This window comes from Aquila chrysaetos, chromosome 10 (genome assembly GCF_900496995.4).
Source record: "Aquila chrysaetos chrysaetos chromosome 10, bAquChr1.4, whole genome shotgun sequence".
NCBI classification, from domain to species: domain Eukaryota; kingdom Metazoa; phylum Chordata; class Aves; order Accipitriformes; family Accipitridae; genus Aquila; species Aquila chrysaetos.
Window position 1 is genome coordinate 37,633,523 of NC_044013.1, and position 14,442 is coordinate 37,647,964.

Here is a 14,442-nt window from a genome sequence, read left to right on the forward strand (position 1 = left end):
AGCACCGGAATGGATGGGGACGCACCCCCGTAACTCGACGACACCGCCGCCCGCAAGGACCGACGCGGCTGCCCGCGGGGAGTGGCTCCCTGCAAGGCCAGGCCGTGCTGCAGGCTCTGCCCGCAGCAACCCCCGGTCGCACCGGGCCCCCCCTCCCGTCCCGTCCCGTCCCGTCCCACCGGGGCCGCCTCGTCCCGCCGCCGGTGTCTCTCCCCCTACGCTGCGGCCTCCCGCCGCCAGGGGGCGCGCTGGCGCCCCAACGCAGAGGAGCGCCGGCCCGCTCGCCTCGTCGTCCAATGAGCGCCATGAGTTTCGGCGGGAAGGTGGAGGGGGAGGGACGACAGACGGAAGCGGCGCTCTCGGCTTCCGGTGGTGGCGGCCGCCATGTCGGAGGGGCGGCCGTTGCGGTTGCTGGGTCTGCACGGCTACCGGCAGAGCGAGCGTCGCTTCCGGCAGCGCACCGGCGCGCTGCGCAAGGCTCTGCGTGGCCGGGCAGAGCTGGTGGCGGTCAGCGCACCGCACCCCGTGCCCGGCGGCGGCGGCGAGGACGGCGACGAGGACGATCCCCCCCGCGGCTGGTGGTTCTCTGGGCCCGGCACTTTTGAGGCGGGGGAGGTGGCGGCGGCGCCGGCGGGGCTGGAAGAGTCGTTGTCGGCCGTTGCGGCGGCGCTGGCGGAGCACGGACCCATTGACGGGCTGCTGGGCTTCAGCCAGGGCGCGGCGCTGGCCGCCATGGTGTGCGCCCTGAGGGCCCGCGGTGACCCCCGCTTCCCCGTGGCCTTCGCCATCCTGGTGGCCGGCTTCGCCAGCCGCGCCCCGGCCCACGGCCACTTCTACCGAGAGCCCATTGCCCTGCCCACACTGCACGTCGTGGGCGATGCCGACGCCGTCATCGCTGCCACCCTCAGCAGGGAGCTGGCCCGGCACTTCGTGGAGCCTGTTGTCCTCACCCACCCCGGCGGGCATTTTGTCCCTGCGGCTGCACCACAGAAGAAGGCCTACCTGGACTTCTTGGACCGCTTCCGCCCCGGACAGGGACAGGCTGAGACCCCGGGGGCTGGGGCGGTTTGATAACAGTCTCTGTAATAAATGGGGCTCCAGCGAGCCACATGCAGCCTGCCATCTTGGTGAAACATCCTTGTGTTTCTGTGCCCTCCAGAAGGGCCAAAGAATCCTCCTCAGCTCACTGTGCTGCTCTGCAGTGTTAACACAGGGCCAGGTTAAATGGTTCTTTGTTACCTCCCTTTTTTTTTTTTTCCCCAACTTTGTTGTACACATGAGTATCTGGGTATGACGATGAGGGCTTTGAGGACAGGAGGGTGAGGCTGCCCTGTGTGTGAGGTGCTTTCAGACCCTTGAATAGCTGTTCAAAATTGGGGTCCCTCAGCTCAGCCAAAGGAAACATCTGTAGAGCACACAGCTCCTGCAGTTGTTAAACCCCAAAGGTTTGTGTTTGTTAATATCCCTGGTGAAAGCTATTAAGCCAACCATCTAGCTGGTCTGGGTGTAGAAAAACCTCTCATCCCTGGCAGTGCCAGGGCTGGTCTTCGTTTCAGGAACAAAATGTCTGCTGGTTCAGCGTGCGTGTGTTGGGAGACTTTTGTATCTTCCTCTGTACAAAGTGCCTTCGTGAACAAGAAAAACTTGTCACTACGTTCTTGGCTCTGATATTTTCCAGAAGCACACAGAAATCTTTATTGTTGTTATAATTGCAGGCACCCTGCTTGACTGCTGCTGGGGCAGGCCAGGCTTTCCAGTCTGCAGCCCAGGGCCGTGCTCGCAGGATTTCTCTCTAACCATGGCTTTCCTTGGGGGTACAGTGCAATATATTTGGTAGAAGAGAGAAATTGGATGAAACTTTTTAATTTGCTCCCTGCTTGCGCAGCGCGGGGATTTGGGGAGCAGCGGGGCAGCGCGGTGTCGGCGCTGTGAGGGATGGAAGATGCTGTGGTGCAGGAGCAGTCCCGGGGTCAGGGGACAGAAGCACTTTCCCTGTTTGCTCAGCCGGGAACAGGCCTGGGAGCTGCTGCGCGTTAAAACCAATGCAGCAGAAGCGAGCGTTTCCCACAGCTGTGAGTTTTTTGCCCTCCGGTTTGTTGCCGGTTACGTGACAGCGGCAGTGGTAGGAGGATGAGGCTGGTTCCCTCCGCAGCCCAGTGGGCTGGTGTTGCTCCTGGGGGGCTGGCGGGGCTCGGGCAGTGCCTGCCCGCTTTGCCACCTCGCGGAGCGGCATCAGGCAGGCTGCGTTGCTTCTGTGCTGCCTGCTCAGGTGATGATGCAAAGGTTTGGGGTGTCTGTCACCCCACGGTCACCACCTTGGGGACACCAAAGGCTGTTTTGACGGGGCGGGGGGGGCGACTTGGGGCTGTGCACCTGGCTGCGGTGGCCAGCTGTGACAAAGCACCAGGGCCTTTGTCTCCGCTGCTCCCCCCACCTGAGTCCTCGGCCACCGGGGAAGGATGGCAGCAGACAGCGCTTCGCCAGCTCACCGTTAGCTGTTTAATGATCACGGAGCTACAGCTCGCCGCGGTGGTCTCCCAGCACGGCATCTCACACCCCCCCCCACCCCATCGGCTCCGCAGGACGACGCGGAGGAGACGCTGCAGCCACGTCCGTCCACCGCGGCCGCTGCGGATCGACGTTGCCCGGTCGCCAGCCTGCACTGCGGTCCCGCAGCCGCCGACCGGCATCTCCCCGCTCCCGGGGGGGGAGGCACCGCCGCAGCTCGCTGGCGTTGTGAAGGGGAAGGGAGCCCAGGGCGTGCGGTGAGCGCGCAGAACGGTCCCGGCTCTGCAGGAAGCTCCGTCAGGTGGGTTGTGGAGGGGTGTTGAGGGATGGGTGACCTGAGCTGGGATGCTACGGTACCTGCCTCCTCTTCCCAGGGAGTTTAAAAAGATGGCTCCTGCCAGGTGACTCCTGCACCAGTTTAAACAAATTAATAAAAACAAATAAACGCGACCCTCGTCCCCGGGAGGTGCCTGTGTGAGCAGCAGAGGAAGGATGCGCTCGGCCCCTGCTGCGATGGGAGGAGGGAAGCGGCTCCCATGGGCATCACTGCGTGTCCCTGCCGGCCAGAGGGGTTTGCCCTGGGAATCCTGCCCTCCGCCTGCTTTTCCACTGGCAGCACACCTTCGTGCCAGCCCCTGCCCGCCTCTCGCAGATCCAGGTCTGTTCCCGTGCTGTTGTTCTTGGGGTGCAGCCGCCCTCGTCGGGGGGTTTCCTCTTCCCCTGCCCCACATGGCCCAGAGGAGTTGGGTTTTTCCCCAAATCAGCGTCTGGCGGTTGCTGTCCCTGAGCGAGGGGCACTGCTGAGGGGGTGATGGAGCGAGCCCGGGCTCCGGGGGACAGCCGTGCCACTGGCCTGGGGGACCGAAGCCCTGGGAACGGCCACCGGTGTTACCCAGCGGCACTGGGAACCTGGGTGTTTTGGCAGGGGTGGCTGTCGCCCCTCTACTCCCCAAATGGGGCCCTTCCCATCCCCAGCGCAGCCATCAGAGCCCCACTGCGTGGTCCCAGTGCCAGCCCCAGGGGCAGGTAGGGCACTGCCGGGGGCTGTGCTAGCTAGGAGCCTGTCCTGGGCACGGGGTCTGGGGCTCAGCGGGGCACGGCTTTGCTCTGCCACCTCTGGGTGAGCAGAGCCCCCAGCCCTCTCCCAGCGTCCCAGGGAGGACGGGAGAAGACCAGCACGAGCAGAGACGTTGCCAGCGCTGCTGCCTCCCTGCAAACACCCACCGCCTTCTCCCCAGCTCCCTGCGTCCCTTCCCCCTGCGCCGTCGCTGACTCAGGGCCTCCTCCGCTGCCCACCGTGCCAGCCGCCCACACGGGGCTCGCCCAGCACGGGCAGGGGCTCCCGTGGGCAGCGCTGGAAAAAAGCGACATCCCGCCGAGCCTGGCATCGGGTGCGGATCTTGCCGGGGTTTGAGCCTTACTCATCTCACGCTCTTCCTCCCCTGTCCCCACGAGCGGGGCCTGACGCAGGCAGCTGGGGAGGGGGTGCTCCGGGAAGGTGACGTGTTTCGCAGATGGTTATACAACGCAGTTCCCCCCCAAGCCTGCCCGGCTCCTGCCTGCGAGGAGGCAGCGGCACGGGCAGGGGAGAGCCGGGGGCCATCCCCGGGCCCCGCTGCCAGAGCGGGACCAAGCCATCGGGAACAGCCCCCCCCCCCCCCCCCCCCCCCCCCGCTTCACCCGCAGAAGCTTCCAGTTGTGGCTGAGTCACTCCTGCTGTAGCTCCTTCTCTCCTTGTTTTGGATGGAAGTTTTCCATGGAAACCCACGCTGGGCCGGGCCGCGGGCTGGGATAAACACGGCTGAATCACAAAAGGCCGTTTCGCCAAGAGCTGTCAGATGGCAACAACAGCGCGTGCGGCGTGCGGGCAGCCAGGGAAGGCAGGCAGCTGCCCTGCCTTTTCGGGGGGGTGGCAGCAGCACCTCTCCCTGCGCCCCCCCTGCCAGCCTCACCGGCTCAGCCCCCTCCCTCTCCTGCCCACCCCAAATTCCCATGGTGCCAGCATGTCACGAGTGCCCCTTGGCAAAGCCGGGAGCGGGTCACAGGCTTCAGCCAGAAGCTGGTTTTTGGGGCCACGTGCTCTCCCTGGGATGCCCAGAGAAATCCCGGCCAGGGAGAGCCCCTCGGGGACCCTCGCTGCAGCCCAATCCTCAGCCGTGGGGCTCTGTAGGGACATGGCTGCTGGAGGTCCCCGGGGAAGAGCTTTCCCACCCTCTCGGTCCTGCGCGGGGACGCTCGCCAAAGTGCCACGGGCCGCCGGGAGCAAGGCCGAGGTAAGGCAGCGTTTGCGCCATGCCTGCGTCCCACTGAGCACCATTCCGCTGTAGAAATGGCAAGTTAACAGCTCGACCATGGCAGGCGCCGCGTTCCTCCCCGGCACTGCCACGTTCCTCCCCGGCACTGCCATCATCTCCGTGCTGAGGAGGAGCACGGGAGCTGGACGGCCTCTGTCCCCCGGCGCTGATGGCTGGCCCCAGGCCTGGCAGCTTGGAAGTGCTGTCGGAAGCCAAGTCCCGGTGTCAGAAGTCCAGGGTATTTTTAAGGCCTCTGGAAGAAAAACTAATTCCAGGGTGTCAGCGGGAGAGACTTGGCCTTCAAACCAACAACAGCGCAGCCTTCCTGGGGCCAGAGTGTGGGGTCCGAGGGCCTGCGGTGCTGCCCACGGGACACGTCCGCTCACCTAGGGGTGCCCTGGAAGGGACCCGGGCGCTGCTGTGGCCTGGACCTCGCTGCGATGCTGTTGCCGCTACCCACCCAGTGCAGAAGCAAGGAGGGGTTTTTTTCGGGGGGATGGAGGGTGGTTTTCGTGGCTAGCGGCACCATTGCAGCACGGCTGCGCTGGGCCGTGGTGCGCTGGGCCGAACGCAGCTGCGGCTTTACCTGAGCGCTGGCGTGACTGCCTAAAAAATCCCCTTCCCGGAGGCGTGCGGTGCGAAGGTGGGAAAAGCGGGAGCGGGAGGCAAAGGGGACTGGCAGGAGAGGGGGCAGTGCATGGCAGAGACCCGGTGCCTGCGGTATCCCCCTGCCCGTGGCTGTTTTGCCGCACCATGGCCCCGCCGGCCCCTGGGGACCTGTCGGTGGCCGTGCCCGTCTGAGCGAGAGCAGAGCTGCCGGGTGCAGGACCCCCATGGGTGCGTGCTCCCAAGGGGGCTGCTCTGACTGAGAACACCCATGGGACCCCCATGCCGGGGTCGCGGGTCCTTGTTTGGGGCTGCATCCCCGTCCTGCCGCTGCCACCCTCACCCCACCGGGGCCTGTCCCCCGCCCCCATCCCCGGTGTCCCCAGCACCCACCTCCACGGCATTAGCCACCCCCCCCACACCCTCCTCCGGGGTCTCTGCAGTCACCGCACCCCTTCCAGCCCCCTCCCCATCCCCGGAGCTTTGGGTCCCGGGTCCCCCCCGCCGCTCCCCGCGAGGGGCCCTGCCCAGCCGGCACCGGTCACCGCCGGCTGCCGAGGGCCCGGTGCCCGGTTGGCGGGGCAGGCCGGGCCGCTCTGACTTCGCCTCTCAGGAATCTCCTGGCCGCCTCGGGCGAATTGTGCAACCTGCGACCGCCCCCGGTCGCCGCCCGGTCCGGCCCGTCGGGCCGCGCTCAGTCCCCGCCGTACCAGCTCCGCCGCCGGGCCGTGCTCCGCTCCCGGGAACGGCCCCCGTTGCCCGCTCCCCCCCCCCCCCCCCCCGCCCCGCCGCAGCACCGCGCACACCGGCGGCGGGGCGGGGGGGGGGGGGGGGGGGGGCCGGAGGACGGACAGACGGACGGGACGGGACCGCGGCTGCCAACGCGCTCCGGGAGCCGCTTACAGATGCGGCGGGACCAACCCGGTGGGGGCAGCCCCGGGGCCCCGCCGGGAAGGCAGGTGAGGGGCTGCGGGGCGGGGGGGACACGGAGGGCGGGGGGGGGGGGAAGTGGGGGGGTCCCCGTCGTTCCCGCTGCCTGAGGAGGAGCCGCTCGGCGCCCGCCCCCCCGAACAGTAAGAGTTGATGTGCGGCGAGCTGCACCCTGCATGTGAGCTCCTACTGCCCCGGGAGGCGGGCCGCCCCCGACGGGACCCCCGCCGCCCCCCACCCGCCCCCCTCCTCCGCCGCCTCCGGTACCCCCGTGGGTTGGGGGGGGGGGGGGGGGGGGGGGGTGGGGAGCCGGTGCTGCCCGCGGTGCGAGTGCGCCGGGCCCGGCGACCATGGCTGTAGACTGTTACCCCCCCAGCGGCACAGTAACAATCTAAAGCCACGGTCGCCCGGGCGGCGTCGGAGGGGGGGGACGGGGGACGGGTTTGGGGGTGCGGGGGGGGGGCTGGCAGCCGGTGCCTTGGCGACGGCGAGGAGGCGGCCCCGCCACCGCAGCGAGCGCGCCCGACTCCCACCCGCGGCGCGGGAGGGGCTCCCGGTGCTGGAGGTGTGTGTGGGGGGGAGTGTCGGTAGCATCCTTCGCCCCCACCCCCCTCACCCCCCGTTCCCCGCCCCCTGCCCTCCCACGCGTGTCCGCCCCGCCTGGGGGAGACGCCCCCCCCTACCTGCGCTGCAGCGGGAAGGGGGAGGGGGGGGGCGTCCGCCGTGGGGGACTCGGTGTCTGCGGAGGGGGGAAAGAGAGACCGAGGTCAGGCGGGCACCGGGACACCCCCCACGCTCCCCCCACCCCACGCTCCGCCCCGCCTCCCCCCCCCCACCCCCCCCCCCGGCGGCGAGCGCTCCCCGACGGCTCAGCACCACGGACAGCTCCCGCCTCCCCCCCGCCCCGGCGCTGCGGCGGGGCCGGGGCCGGTGCCGGTGCCGGTGGCGGGGCCGGTGGCGGTGCCGGCGGTGGGTCATGCTTCAGTAGCCATGACTGTAGACTGTTACTGTCCTGTCCCTACGCAGCAGTAAGCAGTCTAGAGCCAAGGTGCCGACGCGCTGACTCGGGCTCTCCTCGACGGGGTCTCCGCGCTCTTCCGACGGGTGTCACCGGGGGGGGGGGGGGGGGAGGAAGGCGATTGACACCCGGGCTGCGGGGCTGGCAGCACCCGGGGAGGGGAGGGGGGGCACCGGGGTGCGGGGGATGCCGAGGGGGAGGAGGGGGGGGGGGGGGGGGGGGTGCTGGGCACGGCGGCACGGCGGGATGGGGCTGGGGGGGGGGGGGGGGGGGTGTCCCGTCGGGGATGGATCCGGAGATGCTCGGAGCGGGGGGACATCGGGCGCCGGTGTCACCCGCAGCGGGGACACACACACACACACACACACATGAGCTTCCACACCTCTCCCCCCCCCCCCCCCCCAACCCGCAGCCCCAAAACCCCGCAAGCTGCGGGCGGCCGGGCCGCACCGTGCGCCCCCCCGGGGCGGCTCCGCGCACAGCGCCCGCCCCCGCGCACCGCCCCCGCCGGCGCCGCGCCCCGGCCCCGCCGCCCCCGCCGCCCCCCGCCGCCCGGCCCGACCCGCACGTGGGGCTGCGCCAGGCGGTACCGCGCCGCCCCCGCCCGCCGCAGAGCTTCCCCCCCCCCCCCCCCGCCACCTTCCGCCCTCCAGCCCCGGTCCCCCGGTTCGTCCGCCTTCCCCCCCCCCCCCCCCGGGGCGGGCAGGTGCAGCCCCCGGTGCCGCGGGGCTCCGCTGCCCCCTCCCGCCCCCGGCGGCGGGCTCCGTCCCTGCTTACCTGGGGGCCAACCCTGCCGGTTCCTTACCTCCTGCGGGCCCCGGCGGGTCCCTGGCCGGGCCCCGGTGCCCCGCGGCTCCCGGCGGGGGACGGAGCCGGTGGCGGTGCTGCGCTGTCCGCAGCGCGCGGGGCTTTTATAGGATCGGGCTCGTAGTAACGGGGATCTCGGCTCATTCATAGAAAAGCATCAACCTACACAATGACGTGAGCGCTACGTCAGCGAGGAAATTTAGGGAACGGGAAGACGCTACTATTTATATCGGCGCGGGGGGAGGACAGCGGCCCGGAGCCGGGTAGGGGGTCCGGGCTGTACCGGGACCCCGGTCCCCGTCCCCCCCCCGCCCCGGTCCCCGGCTCCTCGAGGTGCGCAGAGGAGCAGCACCCAGCACCCCGCACCCCTCCTGCACCTGCCCCCGGCCCCACGGGCCGTGCACCCATCGAGGCACGAGCGGAGGGTCCCGTCACCCCGAGGGCTGCGGCGTGGGGCACCCCCTTGCCCCAGCCCCGAGGCGTCCGCCTGGCACCCACGGTAGCCCCAGGGCACCCATTGCCCCCCGACCACCCCACGAGGCCCCATCCTGGTCTCGTGGTGTCACCATGGGGCTAGCGATGGGGGGCTGCCTGAGGTCCCCCCCCCATCACGGGAAGGGGTTACACAGGGCCCCAGGGGTGCCTACACCAGGGCAACAGCCTGGGGGTGCCCCCTGCCCACCTGCACCTCCCACCCACGGCAACGTCCTGGGCAGCACCTTCCGCCTGCCCCCCCCCCCCCCCCCCCAGTAAGAAGCCCCATCCCTCTGGTGCCACGAGCACCCATGGGTGCCAGCCCAATGCCCTAGAGGAGGACAGGATGGCACAAAGTGTGTGTGGGGGTTTGTGTGGGGTGAGTTTAGAGTATGGGGGGCACCCCATTGCAGCACCGTGCTGCCCTGACCCTTCTGGGCTCACAGCAGTGTCTGGCCCGCGCTCCCACCAGGGCTGGGTCCCCCCCCCAAAACCATCGCTGCCCCAGAGCCGGATGGGTTGTGACTTTGCGGCTGAATTAATTTTGCCACCCCATCCATCCCAAGTGCCAGCCCCCCCCCCCCCCCCCCTCCAAAGACGGGCCTAGAGTCGTGTCCGGGGGCCATGGTGGGGGATCCTTTCCCCCCCTTATGCATCCATTCATTCTCCCCCCACTCCTGCTGGAGCCTTCTGACCTCACTCTGCTCTGGCGAAGCATCATACCGGTCGCCACAGCAACAGCGGCGTTGTCATTGACAGCAGCATCCGCGCCCGCCAGCATCCACCGCTGCGCAAGGCCGTACGCTGCTGCAAGGCCGCACGCTGTTATGGGGGCCCAGGCCACAATCCCCCCCCTCCGACACCCCCCCTATATTCCTCACTTACACCCCCAAATGCCTGCAGGTTCAGGGAATGCGCTCCCCCCCCCCAAAAAAATACCCCCCAGCAGCACACCCCCCCCCCATCAACTGCCCCACTTAGGCTGCTGCCATCCCCCTAGAACCCCCCCCAAATATAAAATAGAAACCCCGGGGATATTGGGGGGGGGGGGGTCCCCCATTTTTCCCACGCACAACCAGCGCCCGCCCCGTCGGGGCTCTCCGGTTTGGGAAAGTGGGGGGGGGGGGGGGGGGGGTCTGCTGCCGCAGCGCTCCCCGCCGCAACCGTGACTCAGCCCCGGGATTAGTCAGCAACCGGGGCCGGCCCACCCGCAACCGGCTGCGCAGCTCCGCCGCCGCCACCCCCCCCGTGGGGGGACAGCAAACCCCCCCCCACTCGCGCCCCGGTCCCCCCGACGCGCACCGGAGGTGCGCGTCGGGGGGACCGGGGCGCGAGTGGGGGGGGGGAAAGAACGGCCCCCGAGGTTGGGGGGGGCTTGTGGGGGGGAATGTCGCATCCCGGAGCGTGGCCCGTTGCTGCCATCTCGTGGGCTTTCCACTGTAGCCGTGTCCCCGTCGCGGGGGGGGGGGGGGGGGGGAAGTGTAGCGGGGGCTCGCTGTTGTGGGTAGAGGTGGGGGGGGGGGGGGGAGTCACCCGTGGGGCTTGCGAAGGGGCGAGGGGGCAGGAGCTGGTTGATGAGGAGGATTGAAGATGTTGCCACAGGAGGAAGGGGTCCCATCGCCCCCCCCCCAAGCATCATCGGAAAGGGAAGGGGTCCCAGCGCCGCGTCGAGCGTCATCCCGCAAGGAAGGGGTGCCGTTGCTCCATAAAACATCACCTTGCAGGGATGGGTGCCCTGGTTTTGACCGAGCGTCACCTGACAAGGAAGGGGTCCCACTGGCCCATGGAGCATCATCCCACGGAGAAGGGGTCTCAGCACCTCTCCCCCCAAATATCCCCCCACTGGAAGCGTTCCTCACCCAATCTGAGCGTTGTTCCGCAAGGAAGGGGTCTTACTGCCCCAGGAAACATCACCTTGCAGGGATGGGTGGCCTTCTCTGCCTGGACATCACCCCACAAGAAAGAGGTCCCATTGTCCCCTCCAGCTGACAGGGACCTCCCAAAGTTCAACAAGTGCAAAACCCTGCCCCTGGGGACGAACAGCCCCGGGCACCGGGATATCCCGGGGGGGGCCGCTCGGCTGGACGGCAGCTCGGCACAAAAGTCCCTGGGGGTCCTGGTGGACACCAAGTTGACCATGAGCCAGCAACGTGCCCTTGGGGCAAAGGAGGCGAACGGTGTCCTGGGCTGGGGTAGGAGGAGCGTTGCCAGCGGGGCGAGGGTGAGGATCCTTCCCTTCTGCTCAGCGCTGGGGAGGCCACTCCTGGAGCGCTGGGTCCCCCAGTACGTAAGAGATGTGGACATACTGGAGAGAGTCCAGTGAAGGACCACAGAGAAGATTAAAGGACTGGAGCATCTCTCCTACGAGAAGAGGCTGGGAGTGCTCAGCCTGGAGAAGAGGAAGCTCAGGGGACCTTATCGATGGATATAGGTACCCGGAGGGAGGGTGCAGAGAGGACGGAGCCAGGCTCGGCGGTGCCCAGTGCCAGGACCAGGGGCAATGGGCACAGACTGAACCGCAGGGCTTCTCTCTGACCATCAGGAAACACTTTTTCTCTGTGAGGGGAGCACTGGCACAGGCTGTCCAGGGAGGCGGTGGAGTCACCAGCCTTGAAGATATCCAAAAGCCCTCTGGGCACAGTCCTGGGCAGCCGGCTCTGGGTGGCCCTGCTTGAGCAGAAGGTTGGATGGTGACCTCCTGAGGTCCCTCCCAACCTCAGCCGCTGTGTGATTCTGTCCCTCATGCACCTGAACATCATCCCACAAGCAAGGGGTCCCACTGCCCCACCAAACATTGCCCTGTGGGTAAGGGTCCCCTCATCCAGCTGAGCATCACCCCACGAGGAAGGGTCCCTCACCCACCTGAGCATCACCTCGCTAGGAAGGGGTCCCATCGCCTACCACAGCATCAACCCACAAGGAAAGGGTCCCCCACCACCACCCCAGCATCACCCCACAAGGAAGGGGTCCCCTCGCCCACCCCAGCATTGCCCCGCAGCTGGTGCACCAGCCACGGGCTGGTGGGGGACTGCGTCATACCAGGGGGCTTTACCCTTCCCACCACCCCGCAGGGGTCCTGTCATGTTGGGGGGCACCGGGCACCCCGGGAACACCCGGCAGGGTCCTGTGGCTGCCCCCAGCCTCGTTTCACAGCAGGCAGGGCTCAGCGCAGGCATCGCCACGGCCCTGCTTAACTCCAGGAGGTGGGCAGCACCGATTCGCACCCAACCCGGAGCAGCTCAGCGCTGTCATGAGTTTCACGGCCTCAGCCCACCACAGGCAGAGGGAACACGCGTCCTCCTGCAAGCGCAGGGGCCACGGCGGCGGGGCACGGGGGGGCTGCCGTACCCCAGCACCGCCGGGAAAATGAAGTGCGAGCTGCCAGCGGGGGCTGCAGGCTCCTGGCGGTGCCGGATGCGGCCCGGCTGGCCAACGCGCCGTAATCGAAGACATGTGTGTGGGCTTTGGGGAGAGGCTGCGCTGGGAAACAGGGCCCTGCGGAGACCGGGGGGCTGTATCCTGTCCAAAAGCCCAGGTCCCACATGAAGCCAGGCATGCGAACGCGATCCAAACCACAGCTGGATTTGAACTGAATCTCCCAGCATCTGGGCTAATTTGCTGCAACTTTGATTGATCGTGGGGAGGGGGCACAGGCGGGAGACGCTCCAGCTCAGACCTCCCAACAGAGCCAATGACTTAACCAGAGCTGGTTCCAATCTGCTCAGCACATTGAGGCGAAAATGCCCCTTTCCCTGAGTGCTCCCGTTCGCCGACGCTGGCTCTGCCCGCGGCCCCGCAGCCCGGCTGTCCCCGTCCCTCGGGGCTGAGCGTGTCCCGCAGGTCCCCAGGGAGTCCTGGTGGGTTTCGGGCTTTCTGGGTGAAAGATGCCGGGTCAGGCCGTTTGGGGTTGGGGCTCACCTGGGATCCCTCCAGAAGGCAGACTGGGGCGGGAGGGAGGATATTAGTGGATCTCACCCCCCTCCACCTGCCCCAAACCTCTGCGGGCACCAATCCGCGCCTCTGCTCCTGGGAGAAACTGGGAACAGGAGAGGAGCTGCAAAAAAGGGTGGAAAAGGTAAAGGATTTTCCATTCCCCCCCCCCTTCTCGGTCACTGCCCCAAGGGCTCGGCGTCACTCAGCAGGTAGCTGGGGCAGCCCGGGGTCCCGGCCGGCCCCGGGGGAGGCAGCTGTCTGGGAGCCACTCGCTGCTGTGATTTATACAGCTCAGCCCCATAAATTACCCGGACGGAGCCCGCGGGAGCCATCGCTCACAGCGACGTCCAGAGCTCGCTGCCAGAACCTGAAACACTTCCAGCCGTTAATTGAAGAGGAAAAAAAAAAAAATTAAAAAAAAAAAAATAAGGGGGTGGGGGGGAATTAGTGCCCGGGGAGTTGGGATTAAACCACGGCTCTGTAATGAGGGTCGCCCACATCCCGCTCCCAGGATCCCGATGCTTCCCGTGGGCAAGAACCCAGGACGGGGAGCAGGGAGGGGGATTTCTGAGCCGGTGCCTGGGATGTGCCTGGTACAGGGTCCCCACGGACAGCGTCCCCGTAGTGAGCTGGGATGCCCCTGGATCCGATGGGAATCTGAGGATGAGGTCGAGCCGAGTGATGCTGAGCTGGGAGGGCCGCGGCTACCACCACCATGCACCCTCCCTGCCAGCACCCGTCCTCTTTTCCCCAAATTCAGGGTAGGGCAGACCCTGTCCCGGGGGCTGGGGACAGCGGCCGGGACCCCCGCAGCGCTGTCCCGGCCACCATCCCCAGTTGCCCAGGCCCCCACGCTGGCTCCCACTCACCGGGTTATGGGGTGAAACCCTAAGAGCATCCAAGGTGACCCCAGCCGGGAGGGATGGCCAACATTTGGGGTGACCTGGTCAGGTCGGGTGGGGGGGGGGCCAGCAGGCCCCCCCAGGATTAGCGGCTAGCCCGGAGGTGCCCGTCATGATGCTTTTCTGTACAAGGAGGTTGTGCAAGAGGCTGCGGCCGTGAGAAAGGAGAAGCGAAAGTGCGAAGCGAGAGGCGGCTCCCCCTGCGCCAAGGGGGGGACCCCAAGCTACACCCCCGACCCAGCAGCCTTTACGAGGGGGGGGGGGGCAGCTGGAGGGATGAAGCGAGGGGGAAACGTGGCGCTGCCTCCCCCTCCTCCTCCTCATCCCAAACCACCACAAGCCCCCAGCCCACCCTGAGCCGCCGCCACACATCTGGGCGCCAGGGCTGCACACCCCCCCCCCCCCCCCCCCGCTTTCAGCCCTCCCCCACCAGCAACAAATTAAGGCCGGCTGCCTCCCCCCCCCAAAAAAACCCCAAAAACCCTTCCCCACATCACCTGCACCCATTAGGGCCCCCCCCCCCCCCCATATAGCGCACCCTCTCCAGCTCTCCCACCCACTGGGTGCTCCCCCCCCCCCCCCCCTCCGCGTATATCAGCACCCATCCTTTCACAAGACCCCCTTCATTTTAACCTTCCCCACCGGCCGCCCCGTCGGGTCCCCACCGCGCACCTGCGCCCGGGGAGGAGCCGCCGCCTCCGGTAACGGGCGGGGGGGGGGGGGGGGGTCACCGGGAGCCGCTAGATGGCGCCCTGCGAGCGGTACCGAGCGCCGGGGGGGGGGGCACAAAAGCTTCTGCCCGGAGTCACCGAGGGGGGCCGGGAGCCCCTCCGGGGCTCCCGGCCCCCCTCGGTGACTCCGGGCAAAGGCTGATGTCCTGAGGATGGAGCCCCCCCCCCCCTTCAAGGGGCCGGCGGGGGGGGGGGGAAAAAAAAACCCCCACGAACTCGGAGAAGGAGGAGGAGACCGG

At 68.1% G+C, this 14,442-nt stretch overlaps 1 protein-coding gene across 1 annotated transcript; it reads left to right on the top strand.

Annotated features, from left to right (window-relative positions):
- Positions 1 to 384: 384 nt before the first annotated feature.
- Positions 385 to 1,653, top strand: OVCA2 (OVCA2 serine hydrolase domain containing). The gene has a single exon (XM_030028835.2). The coding sequence runs from the start codon at positions 385 to 387 to the stop codon at positions 1,069 to 1,071; it is 687 nt and encodes a 228-aa protein (XP_029884695.1). The 3' UTR covers positions 1,072 to 1,653.
- Positions 1,654 to 14,442: the final 12,789 nt, after the last annotated feature.

Coding starts and splice junctions, on each gene's coding strand:
- OVCA2 (XM_030028835.2), top strand. CDS start 385: ATGTCGGAGGGGCGGCCGTTGCGGTTGCTGGGTCTGCACGGCTACCGG.